Source organism: Pyrus communis, chromosome 10 (genome assembly GCF_041283825.1).
Source record: "Pyrus communis isolate YQ-2024b chromosome 10, ASM4128382v1, whole genome shotgun sequence".
NCBI classification, from domain to species: Eukaryota; Viridiplantae; Streptophyta; class Magnoliopsida; order Rosales; family Rosaceae; genus Pyrus; species Pyrus communis.
Genome location: NC_142574.1, coordinates 29,589,735 through 29,605,910, shown reverse-complemented (window position 1 = coordinate 29,605,910; position 16,176 = coordinate 29,589,735). Strand labels below are relative to the sequence as shown.

Here is a 16,176-nt window from a genome sequence, read left to right as displayed (position 1 = left end):
ACTCAGAGTTGCTCGACCGGCATTCAAAGTGCTCTTCACGTAATTAAGTATCCTTTTCAAAACTAATTCTCTTGCGGTAGCAGATCTTCTGAATTAATTTTATGCTCAGCTAATTGATAAAAATTGCTCTAATGTATATCAAGTTTCAACTTCATCAAGTGGAAGAACTATCTAAAATTTTAGGTCTAGAGAATCGAGGTATTTTGAGATAAAACTCCGCACACCTAAATGAAAAGAAAATTAGATTCACACACTTAATTATATTCTTTTCAAAACAACTTGATGCCGTCTTCAATTATGCTAATCAGATACAAAATACAAACCCTTTTTATCGACGGAGCTTTCTCAATATTGGGAAGAAAATTAGATTTACACACTTAACTTAACTGAAGTCAGGAATTAGAAGGGGGAGGGGCGAATTTAAAAGTGCAAAGTTCAAAAAAAGGGAAACAACCAAGTCCATTTAGTAATATCGTCCATAGTTTATCAATACAAACAAATTACATTAAAAACCCTTTTCAGTGAAGACATCACTGCCAACATCTCCTGTTTTCATTTGAAAATATAGCAATAATGGCAAAATGCAGCATCTCTTGCTATATTTTACTCCAACCACTCGTAAGTATCAAATCGACTATGTTGGCTTTCACTTGGAATGGAACGAAAGGCAGCTGCAAGGTTGTTGTTGGTTGATTGAATGCTGCAAACTGCAGCCAATCTGGGCACACAGAAGGCAAAGAATTAGAAAAGGGGTTTGTAAAACAAGGTTCTAAAAGAAGCTAGCATTAATCGGGCGACGGGTTGGGATATCGCGTAGGCAGGGTCTAGGCAAATTAGGGGGTTATAAATAAATTTATAATCTATTATATAAATTAATTAAATTTAAACACTTTTTTTAACAAAATTATATTTAAACATTAAATAAAACGTTATTTTTTAAAAAGGCAAGAGTTTTAGGTACAAAATATATGGTGTTATTTTAAAAGAAATAAAAAGTGATATTGGGTTAAGAGGGGAAATTTTGATATTTAGGTTAAGAAAGAGAAAAATAAAGGGATATAAAAAGTAATAAATAGAAGATGGGGCCTAAAAGAAATGTGCGGTGATTAAAAAGATGGCGGGACCATCTTAAATAAACCGTGAAATTAAAAGAATAATGTTATTCATGCTATATTTTTATATCACATTTTTATACTATCTTAAGTGGCATCTGATGTGGACAGCCACATCATTTGAAAAAATTGCAAAACCCAAGGAAATGAAAGACAAAGACTCTTCGTATACCATAATCAATATTTAATTAACTAGTTTTTCTTAATTATTAGTTTATTAAATAATGAACTAAATTTAAAAATCTGATTAATCCAAATGATGTGACTGTCCACATCAAATATCACCTAAGGTGGTATGAAAATGTGGTACAAAAACATGTATGAATAACATTACTCGAATTAAAATGGTTGTTGAGACCTCATCTTTTTCCTCGGGCGTGATTGACTGTGCAAAAAAACTTTCAGATTCCAACTTTTTCATAGACGCCCACCTAGCCGCACCCCGCCCTGCCCAACCTCGCCCAGACTTGAATAACTCTGCTTAATCCCTCCCTCCTAGTCTCGCCTAATGTGCTTTCCGATTAGGAAGGGGCTTCACAACTTGCAGGTTTTCCGACAGGAGTAGGGATGACAATTTAACCCGTCAAATCCGATCCCCGCAAGTAACCGATCAGAATGGTTTGGTTTTGGGTATAAAATTTCAGGTATTTTACGGGTATGGGTAACCTTCAGGTAAATTTTTCAGTTTCAGGTTCGGTTATGGTTATTGGGGTATCCGCCCCAAACCTATACCTGAAACCAAACCATTTCATCTATAAATAAATAAAATATAAATATTTATTATATGAAATTAATGGGTTGTTAATAACCATGCATTATTAAATATGAAGTTAATTATTTACTTTTATATCATTAATAATAGGAATTATATGCTTATAATTTTTAAGAGTGTAAATGTTTTCTTAGTCATACAATTTTTTAATATTACTTATTAGATGCATTGTATCAATTGTATTAATAATAGCAATTTATTTAATATCTCTTTTTTTAAATATTCTTCATTTAGTTAATAATATAAATAAATATATAAATCTCATAATGAGGAAAACCGTTCTCCGATCAAAAATCCATCACCCGACGGGTTCGGTTATGGGGAAAACCCGTTTGGGGATTCTACGGGTTCAGTTTTGGGGATGGCACATCTGAACCTAATCCGTCCCATTGCCATCCCTAGACGGGAGCAGAGGGGCAAACCGTCGCTCGTGAGCTTCACTTCTGGCTAGGGGAGGGGCGTCTGTAGCTTGCCCGTAGCCAACGATGGTGACACCGTGGTTTGGGACTGTCCCGCAACCTTGTACAGCGGTGAAGACCCCGCTTTTGTAAAATCTAAAGTCCAGCCAGGTGACAAGAATGCCAATTGAAACCGGTTGCATGGACACGGCCTTGATTAGATCGCTTTCGCGGTTGCGAGGAGCTAATTCGTAACCAGTTATACATGCACTGGAAGTGTGCCAATTTGAGTTGTTAGTGTGGCATATTCCCTCAGTAGCCTCGTATGGGTAATTTGCTTCGCTTGCGATTCCTCGATTTTGCAGTATGTATTCAAAGGTAGTCACCATAGTATCACCATGGCAGCCCTTGTTTTCGTAATCTCCGGAACAGTCCACAAGTTGTTGCTCGGATAGTGATCTCAACTAACCTGTTCTGATCTGGATAATCCCTTCCAAAGCAGCCACTGCAGAGGATGCCCAGCAACAGCCTGCAATATATAACACAAAATATGAATGTCAATACATACTACAAAACCGAGGAATAGTGATGTGTTCTAGTGTACTTGATACATTGCCGATATGTTCAAATATCGGTAAGATATGGACTAAGAAAGAATAAAAACATTTAAGATAGTAATACAAAATAAAGCATTTAAAGTTGATCTCTTAGACTCTTACCACAGGGTCCTTGATTCTTTACGTGGTGACGACTCCATGCATCCTCCAGTCGATGCTAAGGGGAACATCAGGACCGCCTAAGCTCTCGTACCTAAAAGATACATCTGCGGATGATGTCTGTTCATTGGGCTTTATGTATCCAGTATATTGTTGGACGAAATCTTCGTGGCTAAAATCGCCAAATTCATTGACTCCTAACTTGTGTGTGTTATTTTCATCACGGTTGAATTTCTCCACGTACTCGACGTTGCTCTTGAATATGGCGAAACGCCTTTCCTTTTCTTCACTGTCCATATAAACGCGTCCGTTTTTTGCCATCCACAGATCATATTTTGCAGCAATTGAAGCTTCGTACAATGTTCGCGATGAGGCTTGAGATGCCAAAGTCCCCAAGATGATGAATATTGAAATAATCGCAAGGTTTTTCTCAAAAGTCAATGTTCACAAAGTACCGATGGAACTGAGGACTTTGTGATGACAACGGATGAGTCCATATTATACCATATATTATTCATTGATTATTTTGATGAGATTTGAATACTTTAAATTATATTTCTAATATAGCACATTCGACTCTATTTGGAGCAAAAAATTATTAAACGGATGAATTTTGGAGTGATTCCAGTTGAAGGATGTTCGTGAGCCTTTCAAGATAATTGTATCAAAATTCCAAATTTTTCTACCGAGCCTTTTGACCGTGGCGTGGCGAGGAAAAGAAGGCCCAGCGTGCAGCGCTACGTTTTTGGACGTTTTAGGCATTTTGGAAGTCAAGATGGCATATTTTGAGGAAGATTCCTTCTGAAAATTTGTTAGGGACGTCTCAAGCTTTCAAAAGAGACCTTTTGGTTTTCACTGTGGAAGGCACGTTCCATAACCAGTCATCTGGGAAGCATGCTCGTTTTGTCACTTGCTCTGTTTTCCTATATGGATTCAAAGGCATAATCCAGCAAACTGCCGTTGCAGCTGTGGTTATTAATTTAGCCTAAGCAGGGTAGGAAAATTCATTGACGAATATAAAGGTAAAATAGTGTAATGTCATAGAACATACTTTTTGCAAGTACAAAATACAGGCATTTTCACAGCCTATGGGTTTTGTCTGCAGTACTTATAACCTATAGGCAAAGTGGAGAAGCTTACTCCACCCTTTCATTAATACATTACATAGTCGGATAGCAAGGTCTTATAGCGAGGCCACAAACACCACCTGGGGCTTCAGCGTTTCTAAGAATCTTCATGTAGCCATTCTCACCCCACGTATCGGACCATGAATTCTTGATTAACCAATAGGGGGTGCCATCTTCAGCTGTCCCATACCCAATGATGGTAACAGCGTGGTTCAATTCTGTCCCACAATCATCGCCCGTGAACACCCCGCCTGAATAATGCTGAAAGGCTGGTGATGTATTGATGGCAACGGAGACTGGTTGCATGGACACAGCCTTGAGTAGATCGGTTTCACTGTTGGGACGTACTTCTGCATAACTAGTAATCTGGGCGGCAGCCTCATTTGCCTTGTTCATGTCACATGTTCCGGCACTGCCATCTGAACTCTGGTATGGGTAATTTTCTTCACTGGCAATTCCTCCGTTTCGTTGAATGTATGCAAAGGCACTACCCATCCAACCACCTTGGCAGCCATTGTTATCTGTATCACAGTCCACAAGTTGTTGCTCAGACAGTGAGATCAATTTGCCAGTTTTGATTTGGGTAATCCCTTCGACTGCAGCCACTGCAGAAAATGCCCAGCAACAACCTGCATTTATTCGAACAAACAGATATGAATTAATTTCCGTAGGAATGAATGCACGAAGAAAGTAATTAATGCAATACATACATATGTACAATGAAGCTTAGCCCTATGTTAATATGATGGTTGGTGCTCTTACCACAGCTCCCTTGAAATTTTACTGGAGTAACTGCTCCATTCTCCCTCCAGTCAATGCTTTGGGGAACATCAGCCAGGCTCAGGTTTTCGTATGTAAAAGATGCAGCTGTGGATGAGGTTGATTCAGTGGGCTGCTTGTATCCAGTATAATCCCTGAGGAATTCGTCATAGGTCATATCCGAAAATCGGTTGATGTATAGGCTGTAAGTCATGTTCCCTTCACTGTTGAATTTCTCGACAAACTCCACATTGTTTTTGAAAATTTGGAAACGCCTTTCCTTCTCTGCGCTGTCCTGGTAAACGCGTCCATGCTTTTTCATCCACTGCTCATGTTTTGCAGCAATGGAGGCTTGGTACAATGTGCGGGACGTGGCTTCAGATGCCAAGGTCCCCAAGGTGACGAGTATGGTAACAATCAAAAGGTTTCTTTCAAAAGCCATTGCGGTGATGAGAGGGCGCTCTGTGTCGACAATGGCTTTGTTTCAAGTAGTGATTGGCAAGCTGGATGTGAAGAAGCAAGCATGATATTACCGGTTTATATAGAAGACGTTCGGGATGTCCTGCATGTGCACTTTGTTGAAATTGTTAGGATAGGAATTTGGAAGCGAGCCAAATTTCCAGGCACATTCCACAGGTTGATGACTCACGGTAAACTTCATCAATCAATCTAGCCCGAATGCTACGCTTGTTTTGTTTTCGCCGAGGAGTTTGTGCACAAAGAAGTTCGAACGATCCATTGATGAATCAAGGGTCTGATGACTACAAGTCCTTGGTCTATTGCTGAAGTCTTTGCCCCTTGGCCTTTAGTTTCCGTTAATGGTGCTGATGACCACAAATTTACCAATCTGCAGCAGTGACCTCATACTTTGTTCATACGGAATTGGGGTGAGGTTCATGAAATTTGAACGTAAAACTCCAGTATTTGATGATGATTTTTTGAAATTCAAGTACTAGCAATGGTAAGTCAATGCAGTGGCCCTCCAACTCAGAGTTGCTCGACTGGCATTCAAAGTGCTCTTCACGTAATTAAGTATCCTTTTCAAAACTAATTCTCTTGCGGTAGCAGATCTTCTGAATTAATTTTATGCTTGGCTAATTGATAAAACTTGCTCTAATGTACATCAAGTTTCAACTTCATCAAGTGCAAGAACTATCTAAAATTTTAAGTCTAGAGAATCGAGGTATTTTGAGATAAAACTCCGCACACCTAAATGAAAAGAAAATTAGATCCACACTAAGGGGGTGTATTCAATTGAGAATTTGAGAGATTTTAATGGATTTATAAATCCATGGATTTTTATGGAGTTTAATTGATTCAAAGAAATTCAATATAAAATTTTGATTCAATTCCCTCGAAATCTTATGGGATATATGAGATTTTTGGATGTTTAAAATACACTACCAAATCTCTCAAATTCCCTCTAATTCCTTAACTTTCTCAAATTCTTTAAAATCAATTTCTAATTGAATACACCTGAAATGTTATAAACTTCTTTAAAATCTGAATTGAATATACTCGGATTTCTAATGATTTTAATAAACTATCTTAAATTCTAATTGAATACCCCTTGAATTTCAAATAACCACTTAAAATCTTGATTAAATACCCCTAGATTCATTAAAAGAATTAAAATCCCTCAAATTTCCAATTAAATACACTCCCTAATTATATTTGACATGCCCCGATCCCGATGTCCGAAAATGAAAATGAAAATGGTTATTAAACATTGTGTCCATTAAAAAGCTAAAGAAACTGGTTATTATGCATTATTTGTTCGAAGAGTTGTATGGTTCAAATTTCGTATTTGCCTGGAAACCTTGTCTTTTTGCTTCTTTTGATACAAAGGCACAGGCGAACCCATTGGGGATGTATCCTCACGAGTCTACAACACCCTTCATGTGGTTAGGATATTACGGAAACTCTATATCCCTGGTTGTAGGTAAGAATAGACAAATACTACAAGATGATTTGCTCCAACACAATTCGAGATGACTAATTTCGCATTAAACTACAGCGACATTTGCGTACAAGAACCGTATATACACAAATCATTCAATACATAATCAAGTGTCCCAAGCATACCGAAAATTTTCGGTTCATGAATAATCTAAGTCAATTATGTACATCAGAAAACATCTTGTGAGAGGGGTCATTGTATCTGATCCTCTCTCCCTTCTTATAACACTACCAACTTCCCTCATATATCCTTGCAACGAGGATCGCCTAACAGTCGGAGTAAGTGCGAAAGTGTTCCTGAAATCAACAAGGTCAAATTTTTAACGAGTAACGTAATTGCAGCAAGATATTGGGAAACATGAAGTACTACTTGATACAGAGATATGCTGTCAAAAGATTGATTTGCTATTGAAGATGTACCTCATGAAAAATGAAACTAGTGACCAGAAATCAATAGCCACGTGAAAATTACTATGCTTGCTCCATTGAGCGCAGTCATTGGACTACTGTAAGATTTGTACTCACGTATCTGCCTATCACACCAGCAAGGGCTTGTATTAACGACTTTGGGTCGAAGACTACACCAGCTTTTGGATCACGTATGGAATCGACAACAATCTGCGAAAGGTCACTCTAGTCTGAACTTTGATATTCAGGTAACGAAACAAACATATATACGGCCAACAAGCAGTCTAAAAACGTAAAATTTTAAATTCATGAAACTAACAGAAAAAGCATTTGGATACATACCACATTAAAGATTCCTTGGGCAGCCAAGCGTTGAACATCTATAGGAACCTCACCACCTTTGGGAACTAATAGAGTGTTGATGTATTGATTAGGCTGCATGGAAATATAAACTTGTAATAAATTACATGTTCCCTGTATAAATAAATGACGATCTCATAGTCATGCACTAACTTACAAGGTTTTCAAGACTCTTATGAGGATTTCCATATGTTCGATTTAGGGCATCTGTAATAGCGGTTACAAAGCAAGAAGCTGAAAAACTACTTGTCTCTCGATCACGGGTACCATTTAACAAAAGCACCTTTTAACAGAACAAACTGAATCAACTCAACATGTAACTTGACATGGAGAATAAATAATCTGTTCCTTGATGTCTATCTATAAGGCTAATCTGGAGTATATCATAAAACTTTGCAACAATGAGGAAAAACCAACATGACAACTTGTTCAATTGGCACTTGTATCATGTAACATGTAACTCGAAAGTGTGATGAAAACGTACCTTGGGGCAAGACTTTGACGATATAATCTCCCCAATGCCAATCAGCACCTAAAGAATGAAGCAGAATAAATGAAAATTATGAATATACAGGTTTCTCACATCTGGAAAACTATAAACAAATAAATAAACGCCGCATATTTAAGATGGTAGTAATGTTACCAGTGATGGGCAAATAGAAGTAAACAGGGATCCCATGGCATAAACTACGCAGTCCACATTACGCAACTGATCCAGGACAGCTGGGTTTGCAGCAGGGAAGACCTAGTCAATGAGAAAACCGTTGTTCTGGTTTTAGGAACTGCAGAAGCATATACACAACGGACATGTGCATTTCATTGCATATGCAAGCATTTTAATCTTTAGAGAGGGACCAGTATTCTTTTTCATAACATGAGAAAACTTTTTCATGACATGAGAAAATTACAGTGTTTTAGGGTAGTGCTGAAATATTTTTAACGAATGTTAAGTAAATGCAATATTAGATAAAATAATGATTTAACAAAAGACTCCAGTATTGGGTCCTCATTGAAGTACAACAATAAAAACCAAAAGGAAAATATTAGGGCATCTCATTACATGAAACAGAAAAAAATGAAGGAAAGAAAAAAGGAAACGATAGAAACGTATCATTCACCTCATGCAGCAAGTTTTGGCCCTCACTTGACATGTAGAATACCTGCTTTATTCTCGAAGGAAGTGCTGGAAATGAAGAGCTTCCCTGTCCACAGTAAGCCATCATTTTTAATAAATGAGAAGTTATGTAATATAATTCTGCCACTAAAGGAAAATGCAAATCTCAACACCACCACGTGCTTTTCTTACAAGGAATGGAACATTCTAAAAGATTCCATGTCATGTGTTCTCAGGAAAAAGTTGAACTATCAGAACACCAACAGACTGAAACTTTCCAGATCATGAATACCATATCAGCATACCTTATTGACAGGTTCTGTATGTCCCTTGGTTGGATGAGAAATTTCGTTCTGGCCTCGTATTATAGTTCCATCCTAGGCATAAACAGCGCAAAAAGGAATGCAGCACGATTAAGTATCGGCAGAATCTTGCAAATTATACAACCACGGTTCCACAGTAAGCCAATACCATATTAAAAATCATATACATACATATGTCAATATGTCAAGGCACAAGAATTGTATGTCAACAATCATACCCATAATTCGCATCCTAATGTAAGCCTGTCGTTGGTAGAAATCACGGGGAGGACAAGACTTTCTGAAGGGATATCTGACACACGAGAAAACAAAAAAATTGCAGCATCTAAGGACTGAAAAAATGTACGTGCTCCTGCAAAGAAGAAATTCCCAATGCTGCAAAACAAAAATTAAGAAATAAGTTAAGTAATCACACAAGGAAATCCAATTACGACAGGTATTTGATTGTAGTACACCTTTAGAAACATTTCTTAGTTAAACGGAAGGGATTACTGAATTCCAATTAAGCACCAGAAAACAACAAAACAGAAATACGCCAAGTCATAGCTATTGAAAACACTTCACACCTGCCATTACTGAAGCAAAATGATTCATCTGATCGCCGGAGAATCTGAATTAGAAAAGGCAATTGAAGAAGTTCAGATGAGTTCAGTACAAGTTTGAAATCAAAATACATATAAACAACATATTTTAGGCACTCTCGCCCAATGACTCACTTGATTCTGAAAATAAGCCAGAAAAGCACGAATGGTTTCCCTGTATGGTTTCGATACTCCCGTCCATAGAGAATGTTCTCCTTCCACAATATCATACCTGTCAAATTCTCAACTCAGCAGACCGTTACTCAATAGTCAATACCCCACCACAGTAACACCTACCAAGTAAATAAGCATAATTTAGGATAAATCAACAACCTATCACCTAGAAATGACCAACAAACACGAAAGTACAAACTACAAACCCCCATTTCTCAAAGATATGATTTTTATTTTTTATTTTTTATCGTTTTTCGTCGTTGATTAAATCCAAAGATCGAAAATTTGCAATGCCTGACATAATTTCTACGAATGAACATAATCAGTAAATTAACTAGAATGATAGCAAACATTACCATTCCGATTTGGCCTGCCGCGAATCGAGCGGCAACCGGTGGCCAAGCAATCTGCGAACGGCCACCGCCTCGGAAGTGCTCTTATCAGCCAATCTCAAGCATCTCGAACGAATATCTCCGACAGCGGGACCGCCTAACATACACCCACAACAAATAAGAAAGCGATCCCCAAATACAAAAACACTAATCGAAAATGAAGGCCGGAATTACCGAGGACGCGAACAATCTCGGCCGTGCTTCCGCCGTCGTCGGAAACAGGAAGGACGTGGGCGACGCGAGTGGTGAAACTCTTGAGCTCCTCAACGACGCCGTTGAAGGCAGTCCCGCCTGAGAAGACGAGCAAGGAGGGCGGGGGAGGGCTAGGGCTGGGGATGGCGGGGGAGGAGGAGCAGCGGAGGTGGTTAGGGTTTTGGGAGCGGAGGGTAGACATGGTGGAATGAGATCTGAGAGGGAATTGGGGGAGAGTGGGAGTGACAACACTGACAAGAACCGGAGAGTGAGAGGGACCCAACCAACCGTCCGCCATATTCCCGCGTCTTTCCTACCACCCCTTTTATTTTTTCCCTTTTGGAATGCAATCTCCCAAACAATCTTCTTTTTTTTTTAAGTCCCAAAAATAAATAACAAATATTTTTTTTTTAAATTCAAACAAATATATATTAGGGTCACTTCAACAATTTTCAAATTTTTGTTCCCGTTACTATGTAGAGTATTAAAACGTTACAATTCAAGTCACTATTATGTCTAATGTACGAATCTCCGTTACCTACTTGTGTAACAAGTATAAGATTCATTTCTAGAAGGCAATCAAACCACACCCTAGCCTAACATATGTTTAGCCGTCCAATTTTGATCTGACACAATGCTCAAATCTCAAAGTACGCTCACTTCAAAAATAAAATAAGAATTTAGCGAGTTAAAGACGTTGGGTAAGCCTATAAAAGGACGACTCCAAGCCAACAAGACTCTCCGCTTTGTGAGAGCCAGAGGAAGAACATCTATCGTACGTAATTTTATTCTCACTTTGCAAAGAGATTGTTTCCACGAAAAATTTTGGTTAACTTGTATCAAGCAAAAAGTTGTGAAGTTATACATTTGTGTCTTTTCATGCTTAAATAAAAAACTTTAGCAACAAAAGAGAATATTGAACTCAATCCGCAGCAAAAATAAATTTCAGCGTCACAAAAATGGAAGCGTATTTTTCACAGCCTTTTAGGAACCTCAGTGTTTTCAACTCCACAACAAATAGGAAGCAGAATGGTGGTTCTCTTAAACTTGCATATCAAGAATGGTACTCTAATCTAAACAATCTCCCACTCAGACTCAGAAAATTCGTAATCCGGTGAACTAGATTTCTCAACGACTGCGATTGTTGTGAAGCTTTTCCCTTTCTTTTGATCAAATCCTGCGTCAAGATCTCCGGACCAATCTGCAGGCTGCTTATGGTTGCGCGTCTTCAATAATCTCATTCTCGAAGCAAATGCGTCCTTCAGTTTCTTCTGAGAACCAAAAAGAAAGAAATCAAAATGTCTGTTGTGTCAATGTGAGTAGAGAGCTTAAATTAATATGTTTCATCAGTTCCAAGTTTTATCAAAAGGAGTTTGTTGTACCTTGTAAGACCTGCATTTTGCGTCTTGACAAGAAATGGATTGAATTCCGCTACCATCTACTAAAATGCAACTTTTATCAAGCTTTAGCGTATTCAATGATTGTGAAGTCTGTAAGACTGACTTGGTAACGTCATTATCCAGCTCTTCTGAAAGGGAGCCATGAGGTCCTTATGAAGTAATAGTTGATAACATATACTTTCTTACCACTGCTAAAACATTTTATTGACGTAAAATCAAATAAACTGCCGATATGCATCAAAAGAAAACGGGTCCTCTATTAAAGGGCCAGGTAATGATATGCACGCACGCAAAAACAAAAACATTTAGACAAGTACTATAACATGTTAGAACTCAAGGCGATAGAACTGCAACATAGGAAAGAAAATCGATGAAATTATTAATTACCACTTTCTGGAAAAGGCACGGTAGACCCTGATTCATCAAAACTGTCACACACTGGCAAAGGCACGGCAGATTTTGATTCATCAAAACTTTTGTGCAGCTCAATCCCACCAGGAGGAGAAACTGTCACATCCGTGGTCAAGCAGGCTGCACAATTGTCCGAGGAAACACAAAAATTAGTAGAAAAACAACGCATAAGGAAGAAGCATACAAATATTTGGATACTAGATGCAGCTATACTTACAACTGGATATTTCTAGGGCATCGGTGGCAGGACAAGATCCAATGCCCGCAGGGCTTCTTTTACCAGCTTCTACAGAGTTAACAGCATTGAAAAATTGTATGTCATCTGAAATATTAGAAGGCATGTCAGCATGGTTACCACTTCTATCCTCTGTTTCCACAAGAGAGTTACACCCTCCTGCATCATCCGAGGCTGGGATTAATATATTGCCTCCACCATCCAATTCAATTTCTTGGCTTGATATTTCTAGGGCATCAGTTTCTTCCAACGATAAACCACAGGAAACGTTCTTTACAAATTCCACAGAGCTTAAGTGGACTCTGTACGCGTCATCTAATGACCTTTTATCGCAGTCTTCATCAGTGCCTGCCGGTGATTTTACACAGGCTGCATCATTAGCGTTTTGTGAAAGAGATGAATCGGAAGCTGCCCCTTCCCCTATATCCACTGAAGATTGACCGAGTGCATCTCCTATAGCTTCTGACAGGGAGAGAAGGTTTTCAAAATTCTCATTAAATGTCTCCAACTGGCTTATAGCAGGTTCAATTACTTCCTGTCAAACAAAGGAATTTTCCATAAAAGTAAGGCGAGCAGGCGTGAGAGTAGAGATGATAAAGCTGAGCGTGAGAATGCAAGCAACAAAATAAAAAAAGGCTTATCAACATTGACAAAAAACAATTCGGAAAATGTAGATGCTGAGCGGAAACTTGTGGCATAAGGCAAAACTAGAACTAGATGCTTGGACATAAACAAAAAGCAATACCTGCTGCATTATTTCCTCCGCCTCCCGGCACAAATCTTCAAACTTCTGGTATAAGTTCCCAAACCATGATATGCCTTTACAACTCGTATCCATTAAGACCACAATAATGTATAAATTTTAGATGCAATTGAAGGTATAACTTCTCAACCTCCTTAGTCCAAGAACAACTCAATATAGCCTGCAGTCATATAGACATGGATGGATGAGTACAAAATCATGTTTTCTTGATCAAGGGAACGCTAGGGCAACGCATACTACCCAAAGTAAATGACACCGATAACTTTGAACAAGTAACACTAAAGTACCCTCAGACGTTATATCAATTTCAGACCAAACCCTATATAAAAATCATTAGGTTTCATACCAAAGGCAACTGGGTTGCGTCCGAATTTACTCAAACTGCGAGAAACGCAGCGTAAAATCATCACTTGTTGATGCTAATTTGACAATGGTTTCAGATATATATTAATGCCAAATTGTATAACCTAAATTGCTAAACGGAGGGAACAGACGGGGAAAATTTGACTAAAAATAAATTATTACGCTGCATGCTGTATGGGAGCCTAGAAATTTCTACAGAAAAATCTTAATGCTAGGCTTTCAAATTATTAGACACCTTAAATTGAAAATTGCCATCTCCAAATCATTAAAGCTAAAGTTCAAAACATACATAATATATACACACACATATATATTTTAAAATTATGCAATTTTTTTCTTCTTCGAATTCTCAGCGACCAAAGACACGATAAGAAGAACAGCATGAAACCCCAAGAATCGCAGGCAAGAAAAACTGAGATAACCAACACTACAAAAGACTCTGTAATTTACCAAAAGCTGCACGAAAAGTAACCTACTTTCATTGATCAACAAGCAAAACGCCTCAGAAGTTCGAACCTTTGATAAAAAAACAAGCATAATAAAAAACGGAGGAGGCAGATAAAAAGTAAAAACCCATGAATTTGATCACTTACAACTTACAAGCTCCAAGAACGGACGAACCCAGAAGCTGAACCACGAGAAACCGAATATTCAGTGCATACCCAGTGGAAATTAGGCTCAGTAAAGTGCGACAAGGAGGTCCACTGCCTGCTTAAAGAGTTAAAAAAAGAGAGTTAAAAAATAAAAAACAAAACATACAAGATTGGTGGAAGCATAAACTGACTGGGTTTCGTACTTGTTTCTGAAAAAGGTTTCCTTTCCTAACATGAATACGTCTCCAAAACTTTTTTTCTTTTTTCTTTTTTTTGGGGAACTTTGGGCCTAGTTGAGTTTAGTTGGGTGTGCATACAATGGGCCAAGTTAGGGTAATTTTCGACGTCGTATAATTGAAACTGTTTAATTTTCGGATGTGGTATAATTGAAATTTTTATAGATTGTTTAATTTCTTAATCTTTATTTGAAAATCATACTACAAAAATTCGTTTAATATTCATATCGTGTTATCGAGTGTAATGTGATTTTGTCATGTGTAGGATTTAGTGTCAATATGTCCCACCCAAACAAAAGAAAAATATATCAATTATTAAAATGTGATACTTCTTTTAATTTTTATTTTTATTTTTTATTTAGCATAAGACACTTCTTTTAATTTTAAATACTCAACTTTTTTTTTTTTAGCTTTCAACAGGATTATATTTATACTAGTTAAAAATTGTGACCTAATCTAAACGGGATGTTATTTTTGGACTAGCCAAAAACTCCACTTAAATTAAATGGGCAAATTTGATTTTTTTTTTTTATCGATATTCATTTAGAAATAAATAAATAATTTTTTGACAAAAAAAAGTGGAAAGCATCTCTCTAGTATTTTAAATAATGATTGGTTTATTAAAATAAATAAACAAAACGAAACGAAAAAAAAAAGTCTTTCCTAGCATTTTGCACACCTTTGATGACAAAAATCAAAGAACACACCAGCACAACCATCATAAATTGGTTCATTAACTGAAGACGAATTTCAAGTCTATATTTCACATAGTATGTTCTAAGTTTAATTTTTAGCACGTGTGAATCACATAATAATAATTAGAAAAACGCTGAAATGTCTCAATATGTCTTCTCAATGTTCTAAAAGTTGCTTATTATGACTAAAGTCATTAGTTGATTTTTTTTTTGTAAAAAGACACACACTGTGACATCCCACATAGGGGTGGGCATAAAAACCGCCAAACCGCAAAACCGCATCGAACCGTAAGAAAAAAAAACCGAAAAAAACCGTGTTGACCGGAAAAGTCAACTTTGAGTGAAAAACCGAACCGAACCGAACCGTTCAAACCGGTTCCGGTTCCGGTTTCGAATGACCAAGAACCGGCCGAACCGAACCGAACCGTTTTATTAATAATAAATAAATAAATTATATATACACACACATGTCATGGTATAATAGGTTGAAAAATAGGTTGAAAAATTGTGTACAGGAGCTGCTGCTTCTTGCTTGCTCTCTGAAGTCTGAAAACTTGCAATTTGTTTCATCATTTTTTTGTTTGTTGACTGATTGACCAGTGCATATGTATTTTAGTTGTCTCTTTTTGTTGACTTGGTGCCACTACCAAAGACATTTGCATTAAAAAAGATGTGTTGTATGCAACTTTATGTAATCAGTTTTAGAAGATGTATTTGAATGCATAATGATTTGGTGTTCAAATAATTTATTATTAGGAACCATAAACCGGCAAGAACCGAATCGGAACCGGTGTAGACCGAACCGTAATGTTCTAGTCATAAATTTAAGTGGAACCGCACCGAATCGAACCGTTAATATATTTCGGTTCGGTTCCAATTTAGGGGTGGAACCGCACCGAACCGCACCGTGCCCACCCCTAATCCCACATCGCCCAGGGGAGTGGTCCTTAAATGTATATTCTCATCCCTACCTAGCACGAGCCCTTTTGGGAGTTTACTGGCTTCGGGTTCCGTAGGAACTCCGAAGTTAAGCGAGTAGCGCGCTAGAGCAATCCCATGATGGGTGACCCACTGGGAAGTTGCTCGTGAGTTC

General features: G+C 37.8%; 3 protein-coding genes and 1 pseudogene across 9 annotated transcripts; all 4 read right to left on the bottom strand.

The window, feature by feature from the left end:
- Positions 1-2,260: 2,260 nt before the first annotated feature.
- On the bottom strand, positions 2,261-3,433 carry LOC148693856 (senescence-specific cysteine protease SAG39-like; annotated as a pseudogene).
- Positions 3,434-3,930: 497 nt separating this feature from the next.
- Positions 3,931-5,406, bottom strand: LOC137730214 (senescence-specific cysteine protease SAG12). Its single transcript, XM_068469282.2, has 2 exons — positions 4,888-5,406; positions 3,931-4,754 (listed from the first exon to the last, which is right to left on the bottom strand). Exons 1-2 carry the CDS (start codon positions 5,324-5,326, stop codon positions 4,159-4,161), a joined length of 1,035 nt encoding a protein of 344 aa, XP_068325383.2. The 5' UTR covers positions 5,327-5,406; the 3' UTR covers positions 3,931-4,158.
- Positions 5,407-6,854: 1,448 nt separating this feature from the next.
- Positions 6,855-10,752, bottom strand: MEE18 (maternal effect embryo arrest 18). 2 transcript variants are annotated; one of them, XM_068468491.2, is made up of 13 exons: positions 10,370-10,752; positions 10,160-10,292; positions 9,765-9,861; positions 9,615-9,658; positions 9,267-9,423; positions 9,031-9,102; positions 8,730-8,813; positions 8,255-8,356; positions 8,096-8,143; positions 7,769-7,894; positions 7,594-7,686; positions 7,264-7,461; positions 6,855-7,140 (listed from the first exon to the last, which is right to left on the bottom strand). In XM_068468491.2, the coding sequence occupies exons 1-12, from the start codon at positions 10,683-10,685 to the stop codon at positions 7,339-7,341; spliced, it is 1,395 nt and encodes a 464-aa protein (XP_068324592.2). In that variant the 5' UTR covers positions 10,686-10,752; the 3' UTR covers positions 6,855-7,140; positions 7,264-7,338. The 2 variants fall into 2 exon arrangements, with proteins under 2 accessions (XP_068324592.2, XP_068324593.2); XM_068468492.2 differs by having other exon boundaries at positions 7,264-7,481; positions 10,370-10,739.
- Positions 10,753-11,303: 551 nt separating this feature from the next.
- On the bottom strand, positions 11,304-14,377 carry LOC137730113 (uncharacterized). Of its 6 annotated transcripts, XM_088677319.1 has the most exons (7): positions 14,356-14,377; positions 14,153-14,270; positions 13,179-13,356; positions 12,416-12,968; positions 12,175-12,318; positions 11,770-11,915; positions 11,304-11,658 (listed from the first exon to the last, which is right to left on the bottom strand). In XM_088677319.1, exons 3-7 carry the CDS (start codon positions 13,269-13,271, stop codon positions 11,461-11,463), a joined length of 1,134 nt encoding a protein of 377 aa, XP_088533445.1. In that variant the 5' UTR covers positions 13,272-13,356; positions 14,153-14,270; positions 14,356-14,377; the 3' UTR covers positions 11,304-11,460. The 6 variants fall into 6 exon arrangements, with proteins under 6 accessions (XP_088533445.1, XP_088533448.1, XP_068325278.2 ...); XM_088677322.1 differs by lacking the exon at positions 14,356-14,377 and having other exon boundaries at positions 11,770-11,912; positions 14,160-14,351; XM_068469177.2 differs by lacking the exon at positions 14,356-14,377 and having other exon boundaries at positions 14,153-14,340.
- Between the last annotated feature and the right edge of the window lie 1,799 nt (positions 14,378-16,176).

What these genes read in the sequence shown, in the direction of transcription:
- MEE18 (XM_068468491.2), bottom strand. Translation starts at nt 10,685, where the DNA reads ATGGCGGACGGTTGGTTGGGTCCCTCTCACTCTCCGGTTCTTGTCAGT. An exon ending in ATACAGAACCTGTCAATAAG is followed by an intron (nt 8,814 to 9,030) that starts GTATGCTGATAT and finishes TACTGTGGACAG; the next exon opens with GGAAGCTCTTCATTTCCAGC. An exon ending in GCCAAAACTTGCTGCATGAG is followed by an intron (nt 8,357 to 8,729) that starts GTGAATGATACG and finishes CTCATTGACTAG; the next exon opens with GTCTTCCCTGCTGCAAACCC.
- LOC137730113 (XM_088677319.1), bottom strand. Translation starts at nt 13,271, where the DNA reads ATGGATACGAGTTGTAAAGGCATATCATGGTTTGGGAACTTATACCAG. An exon ending in CGGAGGAAATAATGCAGCAG is followed by an intron (nt 12,969 to 13,178) that starts GTATTGCTTTTT and finishes TTTGTTTGACAG; the next exon opens with GAAGTAATTGAACCTGCTAT. An exon ending in TGCCCTAGAAATATCCAGTT is followed by an intron (nt 12,319 to 12,415) that starts GTAAGTATAGCT and finishes ACAATTGTGCAG; the next exon opens with CCTGCTTGACCACGGATGTG.
- LOC137730214 (XM_068469282.2), bottom strand. Translation starts at nt 5,326, where the DNA reads ATGGCTTTTGAAAGAAACCTTTTGATTGTTACCATACTCGTCACCTTG. An exon ending in AAAATTTCAAGGGAGCTGTG is followed by an intron (nt 4,755 to 4,887) that starts GTAAGAGCACCA and finishes GAATAAATGCAG; the next exon opens with GTTGTTGCTGGGCATTTTCT.